The sequence below is a fragment of the Diadema antillarum genome, unplaced genomic scaffold (assembly GCF_040938485.1).
Source record: "Diadema antillarum isolate AM-2024a unplaced genomic scaffold, OU_Dant_1.0 seq00000740_RagTag, whole genome shotgun sequence".
Lineage (NCBI taxonomy): Eukaryota > Metazoa > Echinodermata > Echinoidea > Diadematoida > Diadematidae > Diadema > Diadema antillarum.
The window spans coordinates 154,481-181,777 of record NW_027271638.1 but is presented as its reverse complement, the minus strand read 5'-3'; the positions used below and the strand labels follow the sequence as shown (position 1 = coordinate 181,777).

General features: G+C 40.0%; 1 protein-coding gene across 2 annotated transcripts; it reads right to left on the bottom strand.

Moving 5' to 3' along the window:
• Positions 1 to 1,534: 1,534 nt before the first annotated feature.
• LOC139738389 (uncharacterized) lies at positions 1,535 to 27,297 on the bottom strand. 2 transcript variants are annotated; one of them, XM_071649024.1, is made up of 12 exons: positions 27,106 to 27,297; positions 24,855 to 25,032; positions 22,898 to 23,032; positions 21,447 to 21,552; positions 20,517 to 20,628; positions 14,157 to 14,234; positions 13,450 to 13,568; positions 12,356 to 12,462; positions 9,453 to 9,531; positions 7,655 to 7,726; positions 6,018 to 6,154; positions 1,535 to 4,480 (listed from the first exon to the last, which is right to left on the bottom strand). In XM_071649024.1, the coding sequence occupies exons 2-12, from the start codon at positions 25,020 to 25,022 to the stop codon at positions 4,316 to 4,318; spliced, it is 1,278 nt and encodes a 425-aa protein (XP_071505125.1). In that variant the 5' UTR covers positions 25,023 to 25,032; positions 27,106 to 27,297; the 3' UTR covers positions 1,535 to 4,315. The 2 variants fall into 2 exon arrangements, with proteins under 2 accessions (XP_071505125.1, XP_071505126.1); XM_071649025.1 differs by having other exon boundaries at positions 27,115 to 27,297.

The following is a 27,297-nucleotide window of genomic DNA, read 5'->3' as shown; positions in this document are numbered from 1 at the left end:
ACTAACTTAACTGTTCCCCACATTTGCACAAAAAGTCCTTGTTTATTTTCTTTACATGGCACAGCATTCATGAGCTAACTTCCAACTTGCTACATTGACAACTTTCATAAATCAATACTGTATTTAAGTAATGCACAAGTTATGTAGAAGATTAAAATTTAGCACACTGGACACTTGACACAGAAGACAGTTCAGTTTAACACCAATCATGAAAACATCCAACCATGATCAAAGTAAAATAAAAGGTACTGCAAAAAACATAATATATTCGTCGCATTGAATTTTCAATCGTTGTCACTGGCATTCAATGCAAATAGTGAAGTCAATAACTTTCGTGTGCATTTTGATTTCACGAATCTTGGCTCTCGCGAAATTAAAATGCACGCCAACATTCTTCGTCTTTCAGTATGGGTACTAGAAGTCATCACTTACACTGCACTGTACACAGCAGATAGCATATAACACCATTCATCTCAACACCCGGCAATTATCATGAAAGAATTAAAGCTAGTGGTTCATATACATAGGTGTAACACTGTACTCTGACATTCTAATACAAAAGTTCAAAGACAGTCTTTACACAACTCATTTAAACATGAATGGAGACAAGTTGAAGATAGCTCTCATTCTGCAAAATGCTGCAGGTGGTTTCCAAAAAAAAAAAAAATAGAAACAAAAGAAGATACATTTTTGTAGGATAATCACAGCTGAAATGTTCCACTTGCCAGTTACGAGTGAGCTTTAATTTGGGATTAGGATATTCATATCAAGGTCCTAAAACTCATCAAATGAGCACACATTGACTTTCATCTTACGGCAACACAATACACCATCACTATGGTTACAGAGACTCTTTAAAATCCCACAAAACTGGAAAATTTCACAAGCAAACACAGGACAAATGAAACACACACAAATCTGCTTTGCATTTTTGTAATTCAACTGGCATGTCCAATACAGGTGATGATTTTAGAATATTCACGTGTGATGATGTTAGTAATAAAAGCTGGGTCCACAACTTTGGTGCATCTATGACCAACATACAATGGGCATAAAAACATGTGTTGGGGGTCGCAAAATATCTTGAACTATATCTCTAATTACAGTTTTTACTGACACACTACAATTTCCATAGAAACAGTTAACTATTCTCTTCCCCACACGAAATCTTTGTTTTGCTGATTTGGATTTCATACTGCATATCAAATATCAAACAGAGATTCACTCAAATTAAACTTGATGGGGTCTACAAAAGATTTATGGTCCTTCGTACATATTCTGCGGGCTTCACACGCATGGAAGTGACTTTCACAAAAAAAAAAACAGGAAATACAACCCAAAAATTGTTTTAGACTTGAAATTAGAGGGTGGTTTACCACAGACACACAGTAGAGTGTGCTCTGCTGCACAGGCTGCTAAGATTCTCACATTTAAAAAAATCAGAACTAAAGTTACAATCAAAACAAGGGAGCTGTAAGAGAAATACATGCGTGTCCCCTGCCTCTCAATGGGCAAAATAAAAGAATACAACTCTTCAAAGCGGGGAGGCTGATATGTTCTCTTGTTATGACATAAAATCAAATAGTCACAATAAAAAGCTCTATAAAATAATGCCAATAATAGTCAGGGAGCCTCCTCGAGAATAAAGGAGAGTTATTAAAGAGATCATGAAGGAGTATGCCTCATTGACAACAGTTTACATCAAGTTTATAGTGTGCTTTATCCTGCTCTATCATCTGATATATTATCTTTTTTATTCTGAAACACTTCATAATGTATTGCAACTCAACGTACCCAAGATATATGCAAGATACACACATCTAGCTACGTGCCATTATACTGTAAAATACGATATATTCGCGGCATGAAAATTTCGCGATTTGGAGCCGACGACCTTTCTCGCGGCATGAAATTTTCGCGAATTGCCACTGACGTCCAATGCATATTGTGTATGCAAGAACTTTCGCGTGCATTTTAATTTCGCTAATGTTGCCACTCGTGACATCAAAATGCATGCGAACATTCCGCGTTTTACAGTATTATGCAGTATCTATTGCCTCATATGAATGAAAAATTTGAATGCAATTTGAAATGCTCACGGAAGGAGCAACAGCAATGAACGCAAACACTCGAGAAAGCTTGGCAGAATTTCCTGGTCAGCAGCGTTGCGTAGGTCAACAGCTGAAGGGGGTATACGTTTCATCACGCAGTCATACATTGGCAACACATCATACATTAAATGCACTAAATTTAAAAATATATATTATGTATATTAATTTGTGCACATAACTGTTATGACTTTCTTATCACCAAAGAATTACAATGAAGAGAGCAAAGTGTCCCCACACATAAAATTACACTTGTATATATCAAGGGTGTCAATATGGACTTTATCTATTTTCCGAGATTATAACATTTTTACTATCTAAATCTGATGTTTTGAAGCATGAAGTGAAGAGCATGAAGTCTTCTGTACATAACAGCTTTGCAGACCATTTTATTATTATTCTTTTTAAAGGAAGTTGTTTTTTTTTTCCACATTCCACCAATGATGCTGGCCAATGTTTTGCATGAATGCCCCAAAGACTTTGAAAAGGAACACAGTCATTGGTAAACTTGATGATTTGTGATAATCACAAACAGTATAAGCTCATGAGTATGCCAAGTTTCATGTTTATAATCAGATAATCCACTTTTAGCGGTTGCTATGGCTTTTCAAATCCCCCTTCTGTTGTACACTCACTTTGGCTGATGAGTCAGTATGCCACAATTTCAACCTCAATTTTAAAGCCCCATTTCTCAAAACCATTCCACTTCTAGGTTTGGACTGTTGAAACCCTGTAACTAGTGAGGTGGAACATCCAATTTTGAGGAGTTATATAACCTTGCAGTAGTAGATACACTCACCAACAGCAAAAACAAACAAGCATATGCTATACAGCCTAAAATGCAAGAATATTCAAGGCGGTATTACTAAAAGGGGGTGTGGAAACTCACGATCAAAAACCTACAACTGCTAAAAAAGGGAAAAACTTAATGTACTTGAGATTACTAACTCAACAGCAAAAAAAAATAAGCTGAAATTCAAACAAGCAGAAGAATAGAGATCAAACTTCCTGTCAGCCAAATCTCTCGTGTTCATTTTCCACTAATTCATTAAGACTTCTTAAAATGCTACAGAGCATAAGGCTCACACATTCAAGATCATTTAATAACCTTGGTCCAAGTCACTTCCTGATATATCTGTTTATTTCCTTTGGTCTTCCCTGCATTCTTTTTTTAATTCTTCTGTCCAGCTTTCAGATCTATGTGAGCAAAATAAATCAACTGCGCACTTTTGCCGCCTGCAGATTACACGATGTCTCTGAAACAAGTGTCACATCAATGCTTTCTAACGCTTTGGCTTTGCTGATCCACAGCAAAGTGAGCAATAACGCACTATTATATCTATTCATCTATAATATATATCTATTACATTTTCAGTCTATCTATGATTTATTCTCATATCTCTCCTCAGAAGATTAGATGTCTACTTCAAGATCACATTTTACGTCAACCGTGAAACTATGAGCAGAAGAAGAGGAGCAGGGCAGCACTGTGAGAGTTTTATTTCAAAACGCAAGAACAGCTACAATGGAAAATATATCACCAATAAACTCTCTCTAAATCACAAATGCCCTGTCATCTACGTGTGCCAGCACTTCTACCATTCAGCACTAATCCCGACTAAGGCATGCCTATAAGCATGCAGGATTTATTAAGCGCACAAAATCATTTTGGCAAAATAATCGGACTAAACAGCTTGAAAGCAGCACAACCTGCAAATAGCAATTTCTCCACAAGAGATGTGTACATTCACATGCAATAAAGCGCGCGCACGCATGTTCGATTGGTACTTGGATACACTCGTGCAATAGAATATACAATCAAATCAATGCTTCGCCCGTCAGTTGTTCACTAGAAGAGCATTAAATACCGACTTTAATGGCGCCTTTATGCTCTGGAGCCGACAGTTACCGACTTGCTTAATTTTCAATCCATGTATAATTCTACCGACACCATATCATACAGCATTACAATATTCTCATGCACATCGAATGTCCTCAAACACCTCCACGGATGCGTAACGCTATTGAAGAGATGTACGGTTCTCTCCGCCATAGGATCCAGGGAAGGATGATGAAACTCAAACCCCATCTTCCGGTTGCTCCAGTCGTCATGACGATACGCATGCTCCCAAAGCCTCGTCAGGATGCAGCCACTCTGCACTGTCTGTGGAAGAGCCCTTTATATACGTATATACAAATTTTCCCCCCTACTTTAGCACAGAGTGCACATACTTCTTCTTTGCGTTTCGAACATCGCCGACTGTGTTGAGCCGCGGCCGGGGAAGGTCGCCGAACATCTCCGTCCCGTCCTGCACACTGAAGGAGAGTGCCCTCATGCTGGCAACCATACGATCTGGCTCGGGCATCGGAACCTGAGCAGGGAGACCAGACAACAAAATAATGCACTTTAGAGCATCTCTTATCGTGAAGATGATAACTTCCAAGGATCGTATATCGCTTTCGCAAAACATCATGAAATGTTGCATGGTTGAAGAATTGTGAATATAATCTTACAGGAAGATACAAGAGAGTTTTAAAAAAAGCAATGAAAAACTAACCCCCATGTTACTCCCCTTTATATGTACTGAAAATAACTGTTGATATTTTTTGGGGGGATCCACATAAATTCACAGGAAATCTACAGTATTTTTCCCCCTCCAAGAAGTTTCCAGTTTTATTTTTCTGAAACAGGGTCTGATACCTCTGCAATATAATGTAAAAGTGGAAATCTTGGCGGTGTTGAAATTTTCACATATTTCGCGCAACCAGAAACTAGCACAAGAATAAAAGCAAGCGAATGTTTCTGCTTGCCGTATGTTCCAGTAGTTGATGTCTTGATTCGCGGAATTAGAAACATGCAAAACTCTTCTCACCAAGCCAAGCGCGAAAATATCCACTTTTACAGTACCAGCTTATGATAGGAGTCTAATGTTCAGGGTTGCAAAAGAGATACATAAACTTTAAGGCACCTTCCTCAAAAAGAAAGTCTAACATGATTGGAAAATGAATTTTGTCGGTAAAGTATCCTTGCAATACATAGAGGAAACCATGTACATAAGGAAAAACACATGAAAATCACATTTTATTCACCTTCTATGATCTACTTGTTTTCTTTTATCATATACAAGCTAATCCTGGGGGCAATATCATAACATAAAAATGACAAGTCAAACATAAAATGTGACCCGCTACAACAAAAGGATCCGAAAGTTTGGGGAGTACAATTTTCTGAAACTGGCATGACATTATTCCCTTACTCTTCTTCTTTAATTTCATATATAGCACAACTCATAAAAAAGTACTCGGTTGCGGAGATATCGATGATTTTATTAGCGCATGTCAAGTTGTTGAGGAAATCAGAGTTTCAAGAAAGATGCCTTCAAAGTTTTCCTTCCGATGCTATCATGATCAAGGGGAGGCGAGACAGTTTTCACCGCTTGACAATAGAAGGCACGCTCCTAGCGACTTCCGCGATGTTCATTCAAGCTTAGCGTCAGCGGTCTACACATGACCAATCAGTAATCAGGATGCCACGCACTGACCAATAACATCACTCCTTCGTTGCTAGGGGCAGAGTCTAGCTGCGGCGCTAAATCCAAATCTTTGGACACGTTTCTGTTTCTTTGAAAGTTGGAAAATCATGGCTTACAAAAACGCTGATCTCTTGCCTTTTCTTTGATCATTTAGCTTCGAAATTTTGGCAGATGATAGACAAAACATTAGACTACAAAATTATGCCAAAAACAGAAATTCGCTGGTTTTGACCAATTTTGATGATGTGACTTCAAACTCGATTTTCTCGGCTCAGCCGTCAGCGACTTTAGGATCCTTTTCTTGTAGCGGGTCACAAATATTACTGCCCCAACCAAACTCTACCAATAAGAAAATGACATGATTGCCCTTTCTCACCCTTTCATCTTTCTCCTCTTCCTCGAAGCTGTGCTTCTCCTTCTTCCACATCGGCATGGAGATTGGGACGGAGGTGGCGTAGTGGTGCTGCATCCTGGGCATGGGCGGGGCTTGGCTGTCGTCATTCAGGGAGTTATCTGGAGGGGGTGATATCACTATTTAATATACCTCTAGCAACAATGCTAAAAAACAGTAATACAGCGATTACAGTAGTCTCTTGTTTTCAACAGTACCATTATTGCACTACACTTCAGCAATCATCATCATCAATACCACCATTTTATCCTCGGTAATGAAAAGAAGAAAAAATAAATAATAGCACAGTATCTAATAGGTAATGATTTGGTCATCATGTCATCCCACGCACTTAGCTGAACTTGTCAAGTTTTATTACATGTACCAGCATTCAGTATTAAGCAATCCAAACTTGACCTAGTTGTTAAGTTAGCAAGACCACTCAGGTGTAGCAATGTGCCTTTGTAACGGTCCAACAAGAAGCTCAGTGTGATGCAATAGGGATTAGGGGGATTAGTTAATCTCTATTCATTGACAGCAGTTTCAAAGCATTCAAAAGTGCCAATAAGGTTAAGAAAGCACTCAAGCATGCATGTCAACTGGTGAACAAGGCAGTTAAACCTCCCTGAACCTCTACTGTGCCCTGTTCATCAATAGGCACGGATAACTGGACACAATTTGTCAGTGAGTAGAGATTATCTAATCCCCCCTAATCCCTATTGTATCACCATGGCCTCCCTGTTTGACTGGGGCACATTGCTACAGCTGAGCGGGCTGGCTAATCTGCAAGTTTTTTACAGACTACTGACTGGCGATGAAAAAGCTTAGCAATAAGATTAGTGCAGGGCACATAAAGGCTTTGATAGCAGGGATGGTAATAGATGCACATGATTGTATACTGCCCTCGTGGGACAGTGTAAGGAACAGTTTACAAAACGTGGCCCTCGGTGGCTTGGTGATAAATAGAAAATTCTGTATACAGATTCTACAGATCAAGTTCAGTGGAGCACTCGGCAAGTACACTACAGTATAGAGTTATCTTACATCTCGTCTTAACTTTGCTTCTTTCTACTTCTTCAAGCCACTAATAACTGATTGGGAAATCTTTAACACACATTGAATTCTGCAGGTACATGTATACTACAAAAGTGCTCCTAAATAAAAGATGCTAAATTCACTGAAATCCCAATTAGATGACGACGGTAGGAGTACCAGTCAAAATTCTAAGCAATTTTCCTGGATTTTTATATGCTATCCAAGCCATATTGCATTAACCTGTTAAGAACGAGTCCCGAGTATACTAGGGCAGGTGTCTATGGGAAATGCGTGTTGTAGCAAGATCATTTCGTCCTCAAAGGGTTTTAGATAGCACATGTCTTGAGTATAAATCTGCCCACATATCACAAAGCTGTCTAAGAAAACATTCAGTTCACATCAAGTGCGCCAGTTGCAACCTGCATCTAGCAATCTCCAGTGCTGAGCATACAGGATATGGGTCCTTTAATTCTATGTCTTGTTGCACCACAAGAGCAAAATATTGCACCACTTAATATTTGCCATAATGTCCCAAGGGCAAAATGACAAGATTTCAATAATAAACAATGAATGTTTATATCTCTTACCATCTGTACTGCTTTCATCGGACTCAAAGAACGGTTCCTCATTCTGAGTGAAATCCTCAAGGTCAAACATGGCTGTGAAAGTGACAAAGAATAGATTGTGTTAATTTGGAATTTACGACCCCGTTTACAGTGCAGGGCTGGGCCGAGCCCAGGCCGAGCCCGGCTTCAATTGCGGTACTCCGCCCCACAATTCTGTCCATTAACAGTGGAGGGTTCGTTCCGGGCTTTTAATTCAAACCTTTCCATATTTTGTTGTAGTGGCACTCTGCTTGCAGACAAACGATTATTACCAGGAGTGCACCGGTCGCAATTTGGTACCGCATTTGGCCCAGATTGCATTTACAGTGAGAAAAGGCCAGGCCTAGCCTGGGCCAAGCCGAGGCCGAGACTACCTCCATATCTTGGCCAAATGCGCGGCCGATTTTGGTACCTACCGCATTTGGCCTTTTGCGCATTTACAGTGAAATGAAGGCCGGGCTCGGCCGCCGGCCCTTTCACTCACTGTAAACGGGGTCTAACATGTTTATTTGTTTGCTTAGTTTGTTTGTTTGTTTGGTTTTTTTTGCTGTTAACATATTTTCTTTCTGTCTTTCTGTTGCTCTTTTTTTTTTTTTCTTTCATTGTTCTTTTTTTCCTTGTTTTCTTTCTTTCTTCCTTTTTTTCTGAAGGGGTGGGAAACTATTCATATTACAGGCTTTAATATGTTCCCAAACTATACAGACATCTATTGGGCAATCAAAAAACAAACTGAAAATACACCAAAATGGAACCATGAGTATCTACGATCAGTACCTCATGAGAATGAAAAAAACTTCTGTACCTCAAGAAAAAGAGAAAAATTAATAGATGACATTGTTTTCTAACCTGCAATCAAGACACATACCAATGGAACATACATGTAATCATACACTGCAACAGAGAGGGGAAAACCAGGGCAAAAGTCACAATACCAGACTCACAAAAAACACAGGAAGCCAAACATTGTCAGTCTAATTTCCTGAGAAGTTCCCAGCTTTCCCTTTTTTGGGTGTAATACATACTAGAAATCCTCACTCGATGGAAGTTCTCTCGTTTTGACGGAAATATACACCGACTTGTCCAAAATACTTTACTTTAGAGAGAATGAATTCAAAATAAGGACAGACATGTATCACTAAACATGTACAGTAAATGTTGAATATTTTCTTTGATTTGTGTCTGCTATGCTCAGCTAGCATAAAGAAAAGAAAAAAACACCATTAATTCTTGAAGGTATGAAGACATCTACAGAAACGAATACCCCTATCCACAAAATTCACAGCGAGCTACCTTTACTGAAATTTGACCGTGCAATAGCTCAAAAATTTCCAATTTAATGGTATGGAATTGAACTGCAAATGCATTCTGATGAAGGAAAAAAGTACAAAACGCTGGCACATGAAAATGACGAATATCAAAAAAACAAATCAACCTTAGCAGTTTGCCACGATATAACAGCATCACGTCGCTGGGGTGACAAGACCTCATATCTACAAAATGTCCAATGTTCAGGAGAGCCAAAAAACATGGCGGCCAAAGCACTGTATCAGATGGGAGAGCCTTTCCTTTGACATGCCGTGGTGACTTCATTTTGGGGGTAAGACAGTTAGGATTAGGACAGGACATCACTTAACCGATTATTTGACCGTAAGTCAAAAAAAGTCATTTTCACAAAAATTGCAGATGCAAGGTCTTGTCACCCCAGCATTGATGATAGACTTTATGTACTTCTAGTCTTTCTTTTCTTTTTATATTCCCTCTTTCTTTAAGAGCTACTTACTGTCGGCATCTGAGCTAGTCCTGGAGACTTCTCGATGGTCAGCGGAGTGCGTGGGGACGGATCGTGGTGGACTGCTAGCCTGAGAGTCAAACAAGATAGAAACACACGCATATAGTACAATCAGTGGTCACTACAAAATAGAATATGCGAGGAGCTGGCATACCCCCCATGTGAATACCGCAAAGTGAAAATTTTTGCAATGTGGAAATATTTTTGCACAACTAGAAACTGTTCCAGTAGTTAATGCCTTAGTTCTGCAGAATTAGAAACATGCAAAACTCATCTCACCATGTCAGGTGCGAAAAATTACTCATATAAATGCAAAAATATCCACTTTTACAGTACCAACAATCAATCTGGTGATAACATCATGGCCAGCATACGTCTGCAATGCCCACAGAACGAAAAATCTGCCAACATGCCTCCCTCGGCACATCCCCCTTTCATTTCAGTCCTCATATAATCTAAAATCATCTCAGTGGTCCATGTCCAACATTGACCACTGGTCAGGAAGTCTCTGTCACATGCCCCACCTTGACCTTTGGTCCTTGACCTCTGCTCCTCAACCTTTGGTGGAGCACACTATCTCATCAATATCAGAGTTTGTGCCCTCGCATTATCTTACCACTGTTCTGCATTAGTTTTCTGACTTACTTCTAGACGTCATCGAAACGTTATCGAAACACCTTAATGCCCTGTATACCACTATAAACTCATAACATGCCAGTTACAATCATGCACCATACAATACACAGAGAGTGCACTGGGGTGTAATTCCTGTGGCATGGCCTGACTTCTTGGAAAGGGGGAATGAAAACCAAGCATACTTGTGGACAGAGTGAATACAGCAATATCAGTCGAGCATATCAGTGAAACTTTGAGGAAAATCGGACAATCCATCCTAAAAAGTTTTGCATTCTTAAAGTTTTGGTACAGCCATCACTGGATGAGAAGACCACTACAGTTTGTGACATCACGAATGGACAACGATCTCGAGCGTCGTTCTCAATACAGATAGTGGGCAAGATGTATACGAAGACCTTTAAAGTGATGTGTTTGATATCTCAGCGCAAATTGAATCAACAGACCCAGTAGGTCTAACGCTTTCAATACCCAAGTATCGCAAGTTCACATTCCACATATCTTTAATAGTGAATTTGGGGAAAGTTTGCAGAGGCCTCCAAGGGGACATTAAAGGCAGCCGATCGCCATCCCTTATGGTACGTAAACTCCGAACGACCGAAGTTTGTGCATGCAATTGCGCAATGCCAGACTCGGTGCTATATCCATAAACGTGTGGGACAATGCTGCCACTGAGACACGTGTGTGTGTGTGCGTGTGTGTGTACGCATCATACACAAACATTGTTACCGCGAGCTGCGGTGATTGGAGGAGAGAGGCCAGAAGACGCGTGGCTCTTTTGGCCTCTCTTCATGCGCATGCGCACTGATAGTGTGCGTCCATTCGGAAGCTCTCGTGGCTCACTCGGACAGCTATTTTGGGTTAGAAGATTTGTAGCATAGAGCTCTTGTAGGTTAGCGTGTTGTTCGCTGACCCATTGAGCCAGCGCTATTCTCATTCGGGGTCACTACATTTGATACAGAATGGGGGAGGCAGCGTGTTGCGTTTGTCTCCGTGCCGCACAAACCACTCGCCACGATTGAGTGCCTTTAAGCGGCTCAAATTTGGGGACTCTGGGGACCCCAACTTTGAGTGCATTTCAGTGCTCTCCTAATAAAAGCATACCATACTGTATCATACCCGCGCCAGAGGAGAGCTCAATGCTCCCACAGTGCACCATGCCATCCCATACCAACCCAAAAATGGACCACTTCCCGATGTGCTCCAAAAGCATATTATAAAATGGGTTCAAGAATGTAGGAAGCGCTGAAATGAGTCACGTGTGCTTTGGTTATTCTAGTCCCATTGCACTGCGTGTTAAATCCTATTGCCGATCGTCTGTGCGCGCGGCGGCTTCTTTGAATTGCATGCATACGCGCTGTCAATCCTGTAAACAACTTCTAGTTCGGGCTGCCGGCCGCCGGCCTTTCTTCCCTTTTGCATAACATGTGTGGCGTAACGTATACTCTTATACGTACAGTACAGTAAACCAAACGTTGTGGGACCAGACGCGTACATGGAGTCACTTTGAAGGGCAAATCCAACGATTTAGCAGGTTAATTCTCATGCCGTTTTCAAAGTATGTTGTCTAGTAGGCCTATATGAGGAGTCTACATCAAGTCTTTAAGGTAAAGGGTGCATATTCTATGTAAAATAAGTAAGTTTTCATGCGGGAACTTAAGTGTCCGGAAACCCAACCCCCCATCATACTTATATGTGCGGGATTTCCGAGTGCGACGTGCGTAAATGTTTGGGATGAACATCTTCGGACGTCTTGACCCACAAAGGTACGTGAAAAATGCTGAAAAATGCTGTTAGTTTTTGAATTTTCGACCCATTTTATAAAACAAATGATGCACAGGATTATTTCGTGGCGTTAGTGGAGGCGTATAGTGCACTCAAGGGTATTTACAATTGTGAAGCATGCACGAGGCGAACGCACTCTATCCTGTGCATCATTTGTATACTATTACACTATATTACCATACCAGAAGTTAGCATGAGAATGAGTGTAACACGCACTTGCGTCATAATACAAAGAATTTATTCTTTTGTTTAGTACACCTGTATGTAGCGTAGACATCCAGGTTGAATGTGTTGGTTGCGACAAAACGTGTGATCCCTCTGACTTGAGTCCAAAAAATAGCTCATGAGGTGCACTTTCTCCACAGAGCACTCGACTACTCCCAAATTGTCATGATATGGTACGGTACAGTATGATTTGGTTTGGTTCTGTTTATTTTCGGGCGCTAAAACGCTTTTTTGGTGTCTGGCAAACTCACCTGAACTCTGTGGACGTGATGAGGGATGGGCGAGGGCTTGGGAACCAGGGAGGTGAGGCCGCCTCCCGACATCTTGGATGGGGGTAATGATGATGAGAGAGAATCTTCTGCTCATTGACAAAAGAAAAGGGGGAAAAAAAGACACAAAGAAGAAAAAAAAAAATATGGGGGTGTGTAAGTACTTCAGTGGGAAGAGTACACAAGATGATATTACATCACCTCAAACAAGGATTGATCATAGAAGAGAAGGCTGGAAAAGAAAAATAGCAGCATACTGTATACGCCAAATATTTCGCAAGGTTTTTATTTTCGCAAATTTCACAAGTCAGGTGCTATTCGCAAATTTAAATACACATGAAAATATCATTAAACTGATCCCGACATGAATGTGACATGCACACATACATTTCTTCATTCAATAGCTGCACTCCATTATCTTGAATTTAACCACTCGTGAAATTGTCGGAAAGTCCTGATTCAAGAAAAATTACTCGCTACATATATGGCGTATATAGTAATTGTACAATGCAAAGATGACATATCCCCACCCCCCACTGATTCTCTGCAAAATGGCAGGACAAGATAGCAGTAAGATTAATGACAAGGATTTAGGAAAGAGAATAACTGAAGTCATCCAACTTTGTTTCTCAGAACACAGACCAAACAGGACAGGAATGATACTAATGTGAGCAGAGGAAAATGAAACCACTACCCTAGGGCAGCTTTCACATTGGTATTACCAACCTGAGTACAAATGTTTAAACACTGTCTGCACTGCTCCATTATCTTTAAATAATCAGTATATGACAACAGGCTTTTGTACGCACTTACAGACTATCAGAAACAAAAACAAAACATATAAAAGGAAAACTTTGTAGATATGGCGTGTGCTGGAGTGCAAAATTATCAGTATCTGCAACACAACACATTCTAAAGTGTTTGGGTTCATACAAAGATGACGGAGATCAGCAACCGCATCTACATTCCATGGAACATTCTGCCTCATTCTGTCACGTACAACATTCTTCCAAACCAAGAACAAAATGGGGAGGGGGGTATCATGGGCCAATAGTTATCAGTAAGGTAAGCCTTACTTTTAGGGTGCGTCGTTCCGGATCTCGACACTGGCGCGGCAGTCGGGGTGAAGGTGCTGTCGAGCATCGCGTCCGACAGAGAATCCTCCAAGTTCTGCTCTTCCGCATTCAAGATGACACTGTGTCAGTCAGGGAGATAAGAATGCACAACAATACTCCATAATTTCAACCAGAAACTAGGCAAAATATTCTCTTGTATATTTTGGATCAAAAATGGAAACAAAAGCAGTGAAAAAATTCAGGCGAGAAGTTGTGTAGTGGATGCAATGCAATGTTGTGGAGGGATCTTACAGTGTCCGTGCAAAGCAGCACGTGATGATATCACAAGTGCCTTGTGACATCATTTCACACATAGTGTACTATTTGGGAAAATGTTGTCATAAAAAGTAACATCATTTCCTAAATAGTATACCATGGAGTGTCAAAAGCATGCCAACATTCTGAAATAGTTGAAAATACAGTATCACATGAACCTCTTCCAACCAATCACTAGAGGAAAAATTGATTCAAATATGAAATTCCTATTTTGCAAAGTTACTGCATTGGTGGTTTCACTATTAAAAAGCAATAGGGTATACAATGTAGATGAGACATTTGCTTTGACTGGCAAGGGGTGGAAAGGTACATTTCACCATCTTCCCCCATCTTCCCCCATCTAGGGTCACATATTGAAGACACAGCAATAGCTGGCAACAGGATGCTCTTACCCAACCATGACGTTCTTGTCCTGGTAAGCTCTCTTCTGCAAAATCGCATAGAGCGCCTTCTGCTCCTCACTGTACTTCCTGCAGGCATCAAGAAAGGAAAAACGTGCAAAAGGGTCACATCAGCCAACCGCAAAATTTGGAATACACAGGCTTATCTTAAACTTCAAAGTGCAGCAGTATCTTTGAATGTTGACTTCTCAGGGAGGAACAAAGCTGTTTCTGGATGATTACCAAAATGCAATCCCTATCCTGACTACAATATTTATATACTTTGAAAGCAGATTTTACCTGCACAGAATGCAGGACAAAAGTAATTGCCAATTTAAAGATGGGTTTCCACAGAAATACAGGCGTGAAAATTTGCATTATGAAGCAATGCAAGATTTGATTACCATCGTGTCTGAAGACATTTACACTATGGAAGTTATGCCTTCAAACAAAAAATAAAGATAAAAGGTTACACAAATATACTTGTTCTTTCTATTTTCCAGAATACACAAAATTAGTATACAAATAGTGACTGGTTACCAGTGTGATGATACAAAATTTTACACGAAATGCAAGATGAAATGTTCTTCACAATGAGGCGAAGCAAAATTGAATGGAGCATATCATCTTTCCTGGAATGCGAAATCTTGTTCCACCATGTAAGTAAAGACCATTCACTATTTGTTTTATACAACACCTCGGGCATTAACCTACACTTTATGTAGTCTTTGCCAAGTCCTGAATATAGTACAGAAATGGCAACCATTTTTAAAGCGAGGCAAGTGGCTGTATTCATGGTACAGTCACACAAGGAAGCAATCAATCAAAGTTGTGTGAAAATATTGACAGTAAAAAAGGGATGGAGCGAGCACTTGTAGTTATTGTCTGCTGCAAAAGTATGTACATTGTGATGTCAGTATGTATATTGTGATGTCAGTATGTATATTGTAATGTCAGTATGTACATTGTGATGTCAGAGGAGTGCCATGGTGCAAATCTACGAGTTGCCATCCTGGGAGTACATGTAAAACAGTGACATCAGTGTGCAAGATCTAAAACTTCTCAACAAAAATTGCACGCTCAACAGCAACAGCGTGCAATGGTACTTTTTTATAGCGAATTGATGTCACACATTAGGCGTTTTCACATCAGCCCGATGTTTCGAAATAGCGCGCTATTTTTCTGACTTAGGACATCAAAAAATATCTCGAGCTTGGATTTTTGTCGGGCTGATGTGAAAACGCCTAATGAGCAGTTAACCAACAGGATGGAAAGAATCTTTGTAGGTGTTGTATAAAAGTATTTATAAACAGATCTGAAATGTTTGGAATTGTTTCCAAAAGAAAACATGCAAGAATGTACTGTAATCAAGATAGAAAACAAACACGAATAAACTCTGCTGAACTTCTCACATCAGAATGTCACCAACAGGACTACATTCCCAGGGTCGCGGTATTAGTTTCCCTGCATTCTTGTATGTTCCTGCTTGTTACTTTTCTTGTGTAGTCTGTGAGTCAGTCGTAATATGGCAGGAAATAATTTTCCTGGTATCTCACAGCAATTTGCTGTGCACTTCGGCATGACTTGATATACAAAATGTCATTTGCGTAGCAATCTTACTACATAGACTTGTACACTATTTTGTTCAAAATGTATAGACTTGTACACTATTTTGTTCAAAATGTATGTCAATTGACTAAAATTGCTATTCCATTTCGAGAAGGAAAATTATTCCCTATACTGTAAAAGGGTGTATCTCGGTAAAATGTAGGTTTTATAAATTTTCCATGGGGGGAGGGTGTTATGAGGTAACAAATTTCATAATTTGCAATTGTAGCTGATTCTCAGATGTGCTACACATTTTGTTTCTTTGCAGAAAATAGGAGTAATCTTAAGACATTAATGCACATTCTTTGGGTACTGGCAAATTTGATGGCAAAAAAGCATTCCTCTAGATACACCCTTTTGCCATAAGGAGAGCTGGCAAGAAAAGAGGATTTGTATGGTGTATCTGCATATATAAATACACACTTTTGCCATAACAGAGACTAATGCACCACAAGTCAGGTTTGTCGGCAGAAGGGTGTATAAGCCTGATAAAACTGACGATAATCCTGGTGACGAAAAGTTTGAAAAACGAAGAAATATTTTATAGAGCATGATCTTTTCAGTGTGAAGCAAACCCTAAGACAGACTTCATTTTAACACATCTATTCATAACTGTGTCTTCTTGAGCAAATCACAAAATGGCCAAACTTTGAAAGCCATTTTTATCAATTCTATTTCTACCATTGCTGAGCTCAGATGCAACCCCATTTCCACATTATTCCAAAGGCTGAGGTTGTGTCTGACACAATTCATGTTCTCAAAACCATTACATGAGCACTGAACTTGTGCATCCTTTGTTATAAAATAATTCTACCGACATGTAACATTCACATTCCATCTATAGAGATACAAGGCCCCTATTTTCAAAATACTGGGTTCTTCAATTGTTTTCTGTCTCCTAAACTGAAAATACCAAAATATGTGATAAGGACAATGCTACAAATTACAGCTAAAGCATTCAAATAAGAATGCACTACCTGGTAGTTTTTGTATAACATACACACACACACACACACACACACACACACACAAAGACTAGACAAGGAGAAACAAGAATTTCACTCAAACGACATCACAATGGTATTTTCCAAACACTGTTTTTGTTTTGCTTTGTTTTGTTTTGTTTTATTTTGCGCCATGATTCCTCTGTTGAGACTCCATTCTCATGACAACAAAAACATGCACACTACAGGTGTGAAGCCTTCAAGCTGTGTTACCAGTGAAAGAATTTGTTTTGTTTTGTTTTTGTTTTTTACTACACATGTTTATCTGTCCGTCGCATCTGTCATCCAAATTCTTCAGAATCCTGTTTCTTGGAGTCAACATCAGAATATGTCTACATGAAGTTCATTCAACTCATAAATATTCCTGTTTACACTTGGATAGAAGAATGTTTTGATGGGTATTGATCTTTCTGTTGTTTTTTTTTTTTTTTTCTTCTTCTTTTCTTTAGTACTTGCTTTCTACTTGACATCAACAGTCAAAATTTTGATGGTTTGGATTGCTGCTTGTTCTTCAAAGGGGACCACCAGGCTGCATACAATATGAAGGGTCTAGGGCAATTACCCCCTGGGCAATTACCCCGCACCCTTCCCCTGGCCCTAATCCTAATCCTAATCCTGAACCTAATCCTATCCCTAACTCAAACTCCTAACCCTAACCCTAACCCTAACCCTAATCGTTACTCTAAGCTTACCACTAACCAGTATTTAGCCGGGGGGTAATTGCCCTCTCGGGGTAATTGCCCGGATACGAATATGAAAACCTTTTGTTTCTCTGGTTTTAAATTTAAAACATATGCAGGTAAAACATTTTGACAGCATGGCATATCATTTATGTGCAGATAAAATCAAGAGATGATTATTGGTATTTTCAGAATTTATCAAGTATTTTCTGTGCACGACTTTTGGTTGTTTGTGAACTGTAATGATATACATATATATTTAATGCTTTTTGCTTCTACACCCATTGAGGAAGAGCTGATTTTGTAATGGAAATAACACACATTTCCCATAGACACCTGTTTGAGTATACTCAGGACAAGTTTCAACGGGATGTACACTGTACAGTATCTGGTCCACTATATATCAATAGTATCAGACGCTACATGCACTCACGTACAGTATGTTAGTATGGACTAGCTATATCAAGCATGGTGATTGCGACTGGTTGCATGCAGGGGCAAGTGATACACTACTCTATACTAAATGGGTTAGTCAAATACCGGTTAGTGATTGGCTAAACACAGTCACGTGATGGCGGTACATTCGTTATGTTCGCCCATGGGCGAACATTCTTGTAATGTTCTCCCATGGGAAAACATTTTCACGTAACAAATGACAGAAGGCCTAGGATCGTGCGCACACAGTAAATTTGGCTCTGCGCGAGCTAGCGATCGAGTGCGTTGTGTGTGCTGGTGGTTGACGTTTACATATTGTATTTGACTAACCCATATAATATAACAGATGATGATTTTTGTTGTCGGGAACATGTACCAAACGTTCCATCCTCAGGGTTTGAAATGCTATTTCGGGAGGCTATAAGTCCCGAGACTTCATCTCGGGACTTATAACCTCCCTCAATAGCATTTCAAACCCTTCGGGTGGAACATTCGGTATGTTCCCTCCCCCGCCTGTCATCATCTATTTTAATGTTACATCAATTGCATTGAGTGATACATCGTTGCTGAGTGTCAACTTGGCAATATAAGACTGCACAAGTGTCCTTTTGTAGAGTGGGTAGGAATGTTCGAGATGACAAAAGTATGTTTAATATGCATGAGTGGTTCATTTTTCATACATATAGCAGCAAATTAAGTCCTTGCACGGAGGTACTCTTCAAGCTACACACTCCATTAACCCATTGAGGATGGACTGATTTTGCTACAACACACACTTCCCATAGACACCTGCCCGAGTATACTCAGAACTCATCCTCAATGGGTTAAATGGATGACTTTCATAGCAATCTGTCCCCACTGAAAAACAAAAAGTCTTAAAGGGGAAGGCTAGTAACTGATCAGTGGGAATCAGTGGAAATGCTGGGAGATGATTGTTCCAATCCTTATGGGATTCATTCAAGAGTTCATTGTATATGTATTGTTGTGTGAAAATGATTTGCTTCAGAACGATCTCATATTCAAGTAATGTGCAGATTAATGCTCCGTCACTGACCAGGGACGCTAACCTGGAAGCATTAAACTGCACTTTACTTGAACATGAGACCATTCTGAAGCAAATCATTTTCACACAACAATAGATATACAATGAACTCTTGAATGAATCCCATAAGAATTGGAACAATCATCTCCCAGCATTTCCACTGATTCCCACTGATCAGTTACTAGCCTTCCCCTTTAAAATTTATCTGAACATAACCCGGCATGTGCACTCACTGCTAGTTTCAATCCCATATACCAGGCATACAGACTCGAAGAATGGATTTATACATCAAACAGGGATGCGGATTTATTTTCACTCAAGAAAAAGTCAGGGAGCTCAAGTTTCACTCTGGATAGTATTTCATAACAACTGCTCATGACAGTCACAATAGACCAGTTTACTAACACTTATTAGTGTTATTAGAAAGAGAATATTGATGTAGACGGGGAAGATGTGCTGCAAGACAATAGTTACGTTCAGACAACAAGCCTTAACCTCGAGGTTTCCTAACCTCGAGGTTAAGCTTGTAGTTAGGGACCGTGAGGATGCACTCGTAGTTACGATATGTAGCTAACCTCGAGGTTAGCTCAATGTTAAGAGCCACGAGATATCTCAGGGTTAGCGCTCTAACCATGAGTTGCGGGGGATCTCCACTCGTAGTTAAGCACCATGTGGACACAAAACCCAACGAACTTAAAGGGGCAGGAGTTTAACCTCGAGGTTAAGCTTTGTCGTGTGGACGCACGTCGAAGTTAGGGGGCAAGGTTATGGGCTTGTCGTCTGAACGTAACTATTATCACTTGTCACCCTCTGTATTTTTCATTTCTTCCAGCACATGCACTCAAATAGTTTGCAAATTTTCATCACCAAGGCTGTTGTTGACAGCCAGAGAGATGGCCCAAGGCTTGCCTGACATAGCTAGACACAAAAGCTTGCATCAAACTGAATTCGGAGGATTGAAATGCACGAAGTATGCACCGGGGCGGTTGGAATGACTTGTTTACCAAGTCCTTCGAGGAAAAATATCTGTCCTATAATTTGTAAATACAAATACTTTAGGAAACCAACCATTTAGATAGAAAATACACTGTCTGCATATTTTGACATGGGTCCACAGCTGATTATTTGTGTTAGTTACAAGATGTCTGTTCAAAACAACAGCTGATAATTTGTGTTACCATAAAAGAAAAGGCTGTCCACTACGACAGCTGATAATTTGTGTAACCACAAAAGAACAAAAAACAACAACAATGCCATTTGAGACCAGAAAGTCAAGAGCCAGTGAGCATCAAAAACTCTCGCCAAATAGGACTAGTACAATCAAGATGGAGCTGAACATGTCACATCTACACTGTGTATCACTTGTAATGCCACGCAGCATTACATGGCATATCACTCACAACGCTGCACAACACACAAACACACACACACACACACACACACACACACACACAACAATCTCAATTGTGTGTGTGTGGGGGGGGGGGGGGTGGGGGAGGAGACAGACAGATAGACAGACAGATAGACATACCCCCCCCCCCCCCTCCCTCCCGCAACACTACCTGATTCAAGTGAGTCATTTACTCTCACCCTATACCCTTACCTTATCCTCTCCTCCATGGCAAGCTTCTCCCGGCCCAGGTATTTGTTTAGATGCTCCTGAAGATCGGTCACCGTCTTCCGGATGACCTCTTGGTTGCCGGTCATTGGATGGACTGGACAAACACACACACAAAAAAAAAAAAACAACAACAAAAGAATTATGAAAAAAAATATCTCCAAGAATTTCTTATAAATGCACATCTTTGTGGTTGTCAAGTCAATCTTCTGCAAACACAGCATGCATGGAAATTGAATACCATTTGATTACGGAAACAGTCTTCCGAGATCTCCACAAAAAGATTGATATTGAACAGACTGTACACTGTGAGCTTCATTACTTTGAAAGAGGCCAATGACAATCCACTAAATGAACAAAGTGAAGCAATCAATAGAGACTCCAGGGAAATTGTGTCATAATGAGGTTGCTGGGACCGCCAATTTTATCTCGTTACAACAGGTACCTCGTTGGAAATATATTAAAACAAAGAGACGGGCCCTGTTTTATAAAGTTAAAATTGATTATATAGCTGATTTCAACTGTAAGTCTATGGCAGCCTGTGTGGTAAGGAAATTTAAAATCGATTTTATCTTTTCATAAAACGGGGCCCAGTATTGGAAAATCAGGACCACCAAATTCACCATTTTAAAAGTGGTACTGTAAAACACGATATTTTCGCAGCATGAAATTTTCGCGAATTGGAGCTGATGGCCTTTTCCACGGCATGACATTTTTGTTGGTTGCCTGTAACATTCAATGCATATAGTGAGGACAAGAACTTTCATGTGCATTTTAATGTTGCGAATCTTGGCTCTCGTGAAATTAAAATGCATGCGAACATTCCTGATTTTACAGAACCTTCTTGTAGGCATGCTCATCATAAAGGAGTTTCTCTATAATTTACATTATCACTGCTAATCTTCCAGTGCTTACCAAGACTAGTGCTGCTTGATTTTTCTGGCTTTTCATGCAGAATTATCCTGTAGAGAGGGGAAAGGTCATCTGATGACTGGTGGGCTTTCTGTGTCGCGGCATCACTCTGCAGGAGACAAATGAAATAAAGAGTTTGACAGCGAAAAGAGTTAAGCGCCATTTTTAACACTTTAAAGTAAGTCCATCATTAGATAGAGCAAAATTAAAACTGTCAAGTGATACCTTGCTTGTACATAATACGGAAAATTCTTGAAATCTGGATTTAAAAATCCCATTATTTCTATTTTTATTGTTTTTTATCAGCTCTCATTGCAAATATCTCAATTTTCATGAATGGGGTTTACTTGCTTTGCAATAAAACTCTAAAAATATTCAAAATACTCGAGTGTGAAAAAAAGATTGACACTATTTTCTTATGTTACCAGATTAGGCTAGCCAGTGTTACCAATGGTCACACTTTTAAAACACGACAAAAGTCAAACACAAGACATTTGTAACTTTAGGGCCCATCTATTAGTTTGGCGATGTCATCGCTGGGACAACATTGGAGTATAGTTTAACCAAATTTCAGCTTCCACCATATGATTTTGCTAGGAGTTGATCTGCTATTGTACAGTCTCAACCTACAAGGTGATCGCATGATGGGACAGAAGCCACCTGAACAAAATGCATTCAAATGCTGGTATTACCCACAAAATATTCTTCATCCATACATACTTTTAAAGGAGAGCAGATGATTTTCAAACTTTTACATTGAAACGTAAGTTTGGTTATAGTGGATACTGAGTTTCAGCATTTACAGAAACTGGGATGAGGAATAAGAATGTTTTAATAATTCATAACAAATCAAAATGAACAAGGATGATAATATAGCAGTTTCACATAAGAATGAACAGGTGGGTGCCTAAGGAAACAGGACATACACTGTAAGAAAACATGCATAAATTCAACACAGGTGAACTTGACATTGTGATAGAACAACGTTGCTACATTACTGGAATGTGTGAGCCTCCTATGTCATCATCCCTGTTCAGTGTATTATATTTTGAGCTTTCCAGAGTATTGGTATATATCTTCTCAAGGACCACAATAAATTCCACAAATCTGCACATGGTACTATCTATTTATGATGTACTACCGGATGTTAAATTGAATAAATTGTCTGGAATGCCCCTTTAAGTTGTACAAATTTAGCTCTTTTACTGGCCATTATTCTATAGATCACAAATCCTGTCAAGTGGCCCATCCAGAATGTATACATGTTCCAACTGGATCTTTTCCAGACATAAAAGGATGTGGCAATCTGTTTTAAGCAAAAAGTGTGTGGTTTCTATATGAAATGAAAGCATTAATATACATGATCTGTATGTGCCCCTGAATAGTTTACAAGAGTGGCAACACATCTTCATTGTTCTGTAGTGTTAAAATTATTCTTATCATCATCATCTTACCACAAGATTTGTATTTACAAGCACCCTCTGGAGACCTTTGGTTATGTGAGTAGCATAGGCCGGCATTGCACAGTTGACGCAAGTCCGAATACACCAGTCAGCTACAGTGGCTGTGCGAATCAGACACTTCTGCTCCTAGGGGTTACACAGTGAACAAAGCAACAACAAGAAAATATAAAAGAATGTGCATAATACAATATCCACTGAATCATTGACAGAGTTTACAGATACACTGTCATCAAAGACACGTAACATGCGAAGGATATGATTTCTGTCAAGAATACAACCTATCACACCATCATGGCACACAACAATTTCATTGATTTGAAGAGTATTATCCTCTCTACATCTTCACAAACTCTTCCATGTGGTACTAGCATAAAGTTCATTCAGAGAAGCAAAATCTGCAAGTGCACAATTCTAGAAGTAAAAATGTAACAACTTCCCCTCATCTTCTCCCCGTCCTCCTGCCTTTTTTTTTTCTTCTTCTTCTTTTCCTCTTCTTCTTCTTCTACCACTGAAGTGCTGGTTCATGTACAGAAGATTACACAAGTATTCAGTGGAACCACAAATGTGTGTGCATGCACGTCAAATTTCTTCCCAAACATGTGTGCGACTGTACATTGTATGAGGCAAAAATGAGTCAGACACTTCCACGGCCATTAGAATTAACAAGAACAACAAAATCAAATGGAAGAGATTATATCTGCTTTCAACAGGCCAAGGACGGCAGGAAATAAATTGCGACTTTATCACAGCCCTTGAACGCGGCAGTCTGGTCCACACTCGCAAAACGTCACAGGTGGTCAGTGACGAAACGCGGCTAGGCACAGATTTTCTGTCTCCTCGCCACCACCTGAAACTTCCTCTGACGTCTTCATACATTCCTGGTATAAACCACAGGGTCATGGTGTACATGTGTATGGTCACAAACAGGAATCTCCTCATGGTGGCATGATTTACAAATCAACCCACAAAATTATCTAAACGTGAAAACCCACCATTTTCAAATTGCTCTCATTATTAACAATACCATAAATGCTGAGCATAACAAACAGTAGAAAATTCATTACAATTGGAATTTCCCTCCAGAAAGCAAGAAAATAAAGAATTCTCAGGCTGTCAGCTATTTTTCACAAACAGTGGCATCAATCAGAACCACATGATATGCAAATAAGGCAAGGTAAAAATTTTGTGACCTCAATAAGTCTCACACTCACTAGCACTCATTCTCCCCTAAATTTCATCTCTTGACATGAATTTATACACACCCACCACCACCACTCCCCCCCCCCCCCAAAAAAAAAAAGACTTCACATCCTTTGAATCAAGTTATTGTAGACTAATGATTATTCAGCAATGATTTTTTTTCAGGTGTGAGTTTCTTCAATTTGCCTCCCTCTACAAATCAAAATTCCTAAGATCGCAACTGCTAATCTGTAAATTAACAAACATGTCAGAAAAAAGGAACCACGGGAGTCGAACCTGTCATCTACTGCTTTCCCAGCAGCGACACTACCACCAGGCTGTCCCTGGTTGCCGGCAGTGACACGATGAACATGGAACAAATACATTTGAAGGTTGGGCTTTATCTTTTTTATGGCACTTGTCATCCTCAGACAAAGAATGGCATGAATTGGCAAGACTTGCTACTGTACAAGAAAGGATATTACTTCCAGGTCTATGTAAACTTTCTCGAGCAGTCTAGTAGCCTCTATTTTTCAAGTAAAATTACCAATAGCGATGGCTACATTCTCCACCACTCCTTCCAAGCACGCTACAAGTAACTCTTTCCTTCATCTTTAGTTTCACAGGAATGAGGCTCTTTGAACCCACTTGTTCATTCTGCTGGCCTCTTGTTGTTGTTTTTTCACAAGTTACCATGGAAACTTCAAGATTTTAAGAACAAAGCAGATCTTTGATCAAAATTGTCTTAAAGGCCTGTCCTTTGCCTTACTTCTGTTACTCCTCCAAGATCAAGCTGCACTTCCGCAATATCCCTCTCAAAGAATGGCGCCCTCAGCTGGTCGATGGAGAGACCCAAGAGAGTGGGGTCAAGGGGTCGTAGGTCGTCCCCTTTGGTGTGGATATTGATGTTTAGGCATTGGCACGTCAGTTTCCCCATATTTGAAGACCTGCAAGCATAAAATTGAATACATTCTTTTTCTGAGCAAAATGCAGTATACACCATGAAAGGGCAGTTTGCACCAATCATTATTAATGTGCTTCAAAAATTAGAACAAAATTAAAACAATTCTCCTATTGCTTTTGAATGTAAACATCTAGTTGATAGTGACTGCGTTTGTATGCTAGCTGTACGCTACATGTACATGCAAGTGGATGCCAGCTGTGGGGTTTTCAGAGCAAGCTTGTGCACGCACGAGAGGGAGATTTCCGTATAGCTTTTTGTCATATCCTGAGAGACTCAAGTATTTGGGGATTCCATCCTAAAAGAATCGATGTGTACGATTTAAGTGTTCAAGATTTTGCATAAGGAAGACTTTGATCCAGGTGTTCTCTTTGTTCTCAACGATCAAGTTACACGCCGTCATAAGTTTAAGTTGTATAAAGGAAAGTGCTGAACCAGTAAAAGATTGAACTCTTTCAGTCACAGAGTAGTGAATACATGTGTACTTGGAAAAGCCTTGTGCAGAAGCTGTCGAGGCAGCACCAGTGAACAGCTTCAAGTCCAAGCTCAATGATCACTGGAAGCAGAAACATAACAAATTTAATCCAGATTGCATGTAGATAACCTGACCATCCTATGGATACATCAATGGATCTCCTCAGGCTCAGGATTAAATCCTTTGAATGGCCTTCTTCAAGTCTTCAAGTTATCTGGGTGTCATCGTAGACCGTATTAAAAATTCAGTAATTCAGATACATGGCTTGCGCGCTGCCTGCGCTGGATGCAGTGGGACACTTGCACAAAAGGCATCAACATGCTGCTGGACAGCAGAATTCACGAAGAAAGTGAACAGGTCTGTTATACGGTACCCGATTTGCTGACAAATTTGAGTACTCAGGTCTACTCCATGGTGTGGAATAGTAATTTGGAATATCTGCATAAGATTAGATACACTGATTTTATTTTTCTCTTCGCAAATATTTGTAAAATGATGTCAGACTTCATTTCATGGGGCTGATTCGTGAGTGGAGAGGTCAAAGAGCCACAGAAAAAGCACCGAGTCAGATCAGGCCAGATGCGGCAGCCCTGCATTGAGCAAACAGGCTGACAAACTGTGTGTTTCGATGGGTTGCTGCACATCGGTTGATTTAAAACTTGATTTTTGTCAAAAAGCGCAGACAGAATTCTTTTCATCGTGAAGACTGGACATGTGTATAACAAAAAATCACTGTGCAAACTTGCGACAATTTATATGTCAGATGTGAGAGGGATGATATAAGAGAACAGGCCCTTACAGGGGGTTTCATGATATGAATGAGCATCTCACACCAGGCAATTCAAGGCCCAAGCCAGGGCTTCATGATCAAGAGCACCCTGGCCATGCTCATAGTCATGAGGAGGGATCCTTGATATACAAATATGTAGATGAGCAGGGAGACAGAAAGATCCGTTTGTCCGGAGGAGTCTTTCCTTTTTATTGATGTTATCACTCTCCTCAGCTCCGTAGGGGATCTGTGAAGCCAGATGCAGTCTCTGTGGAACATATCACAGACGACCAGATACAGACCGATCTTTCGGTCAAACATGCATGTAAATTTATCTGTCACGTCTGTGTACAGTCTAACCAGGTTAGTGTGAGGAACGTCAAGTTGGAGTTGTGGACATGGAGTAGGCCTAGACTCTAGGTTGTCAATGTCATTGTCAGGTCAATCTGATTAAATTGTGTATCTAGGTCTGATAATGACAATTTACTGCCATTTGTAGCGTTAAATGGCCTACGACTTGCGTTACCACTGCACTGCACTACTTTCGTAGTATTAACGTATTGTACCAAATTAAATATCATCAGACAACCCTACAACTAACGTTTATAGTAGTATTTTACAATCATTCAACATGGGGTCTAGACACAGTTTACACGTAATTAAATTTACAGTTTTATGAGAGCCTACTGTACTGACACTAGACCTAGTGACAGTGACATGACATTGAGTGGCAGAATCTCAATTGTTTTATTCTACATTTAGAACAATGGGTTTTCTGCTTTGATACTGATTTTCTCGACAATGTCTTCCCTTACCTGGCGCACCTCTGTCCTGTCACGAACCGTAGAATTTTCTCTGATATCCGCTTTCTCCCTCGATGGATCCGCGTAACCTTTCAGAGGCAAAGTGTGGGTACAGTCACAGTACAGCTAGACGCGCCAGCCAACCAACCGGACGTGGATCGTGCGGGGACATGTACGTGGGGTTTGTGTGATGGAACCGTGGCT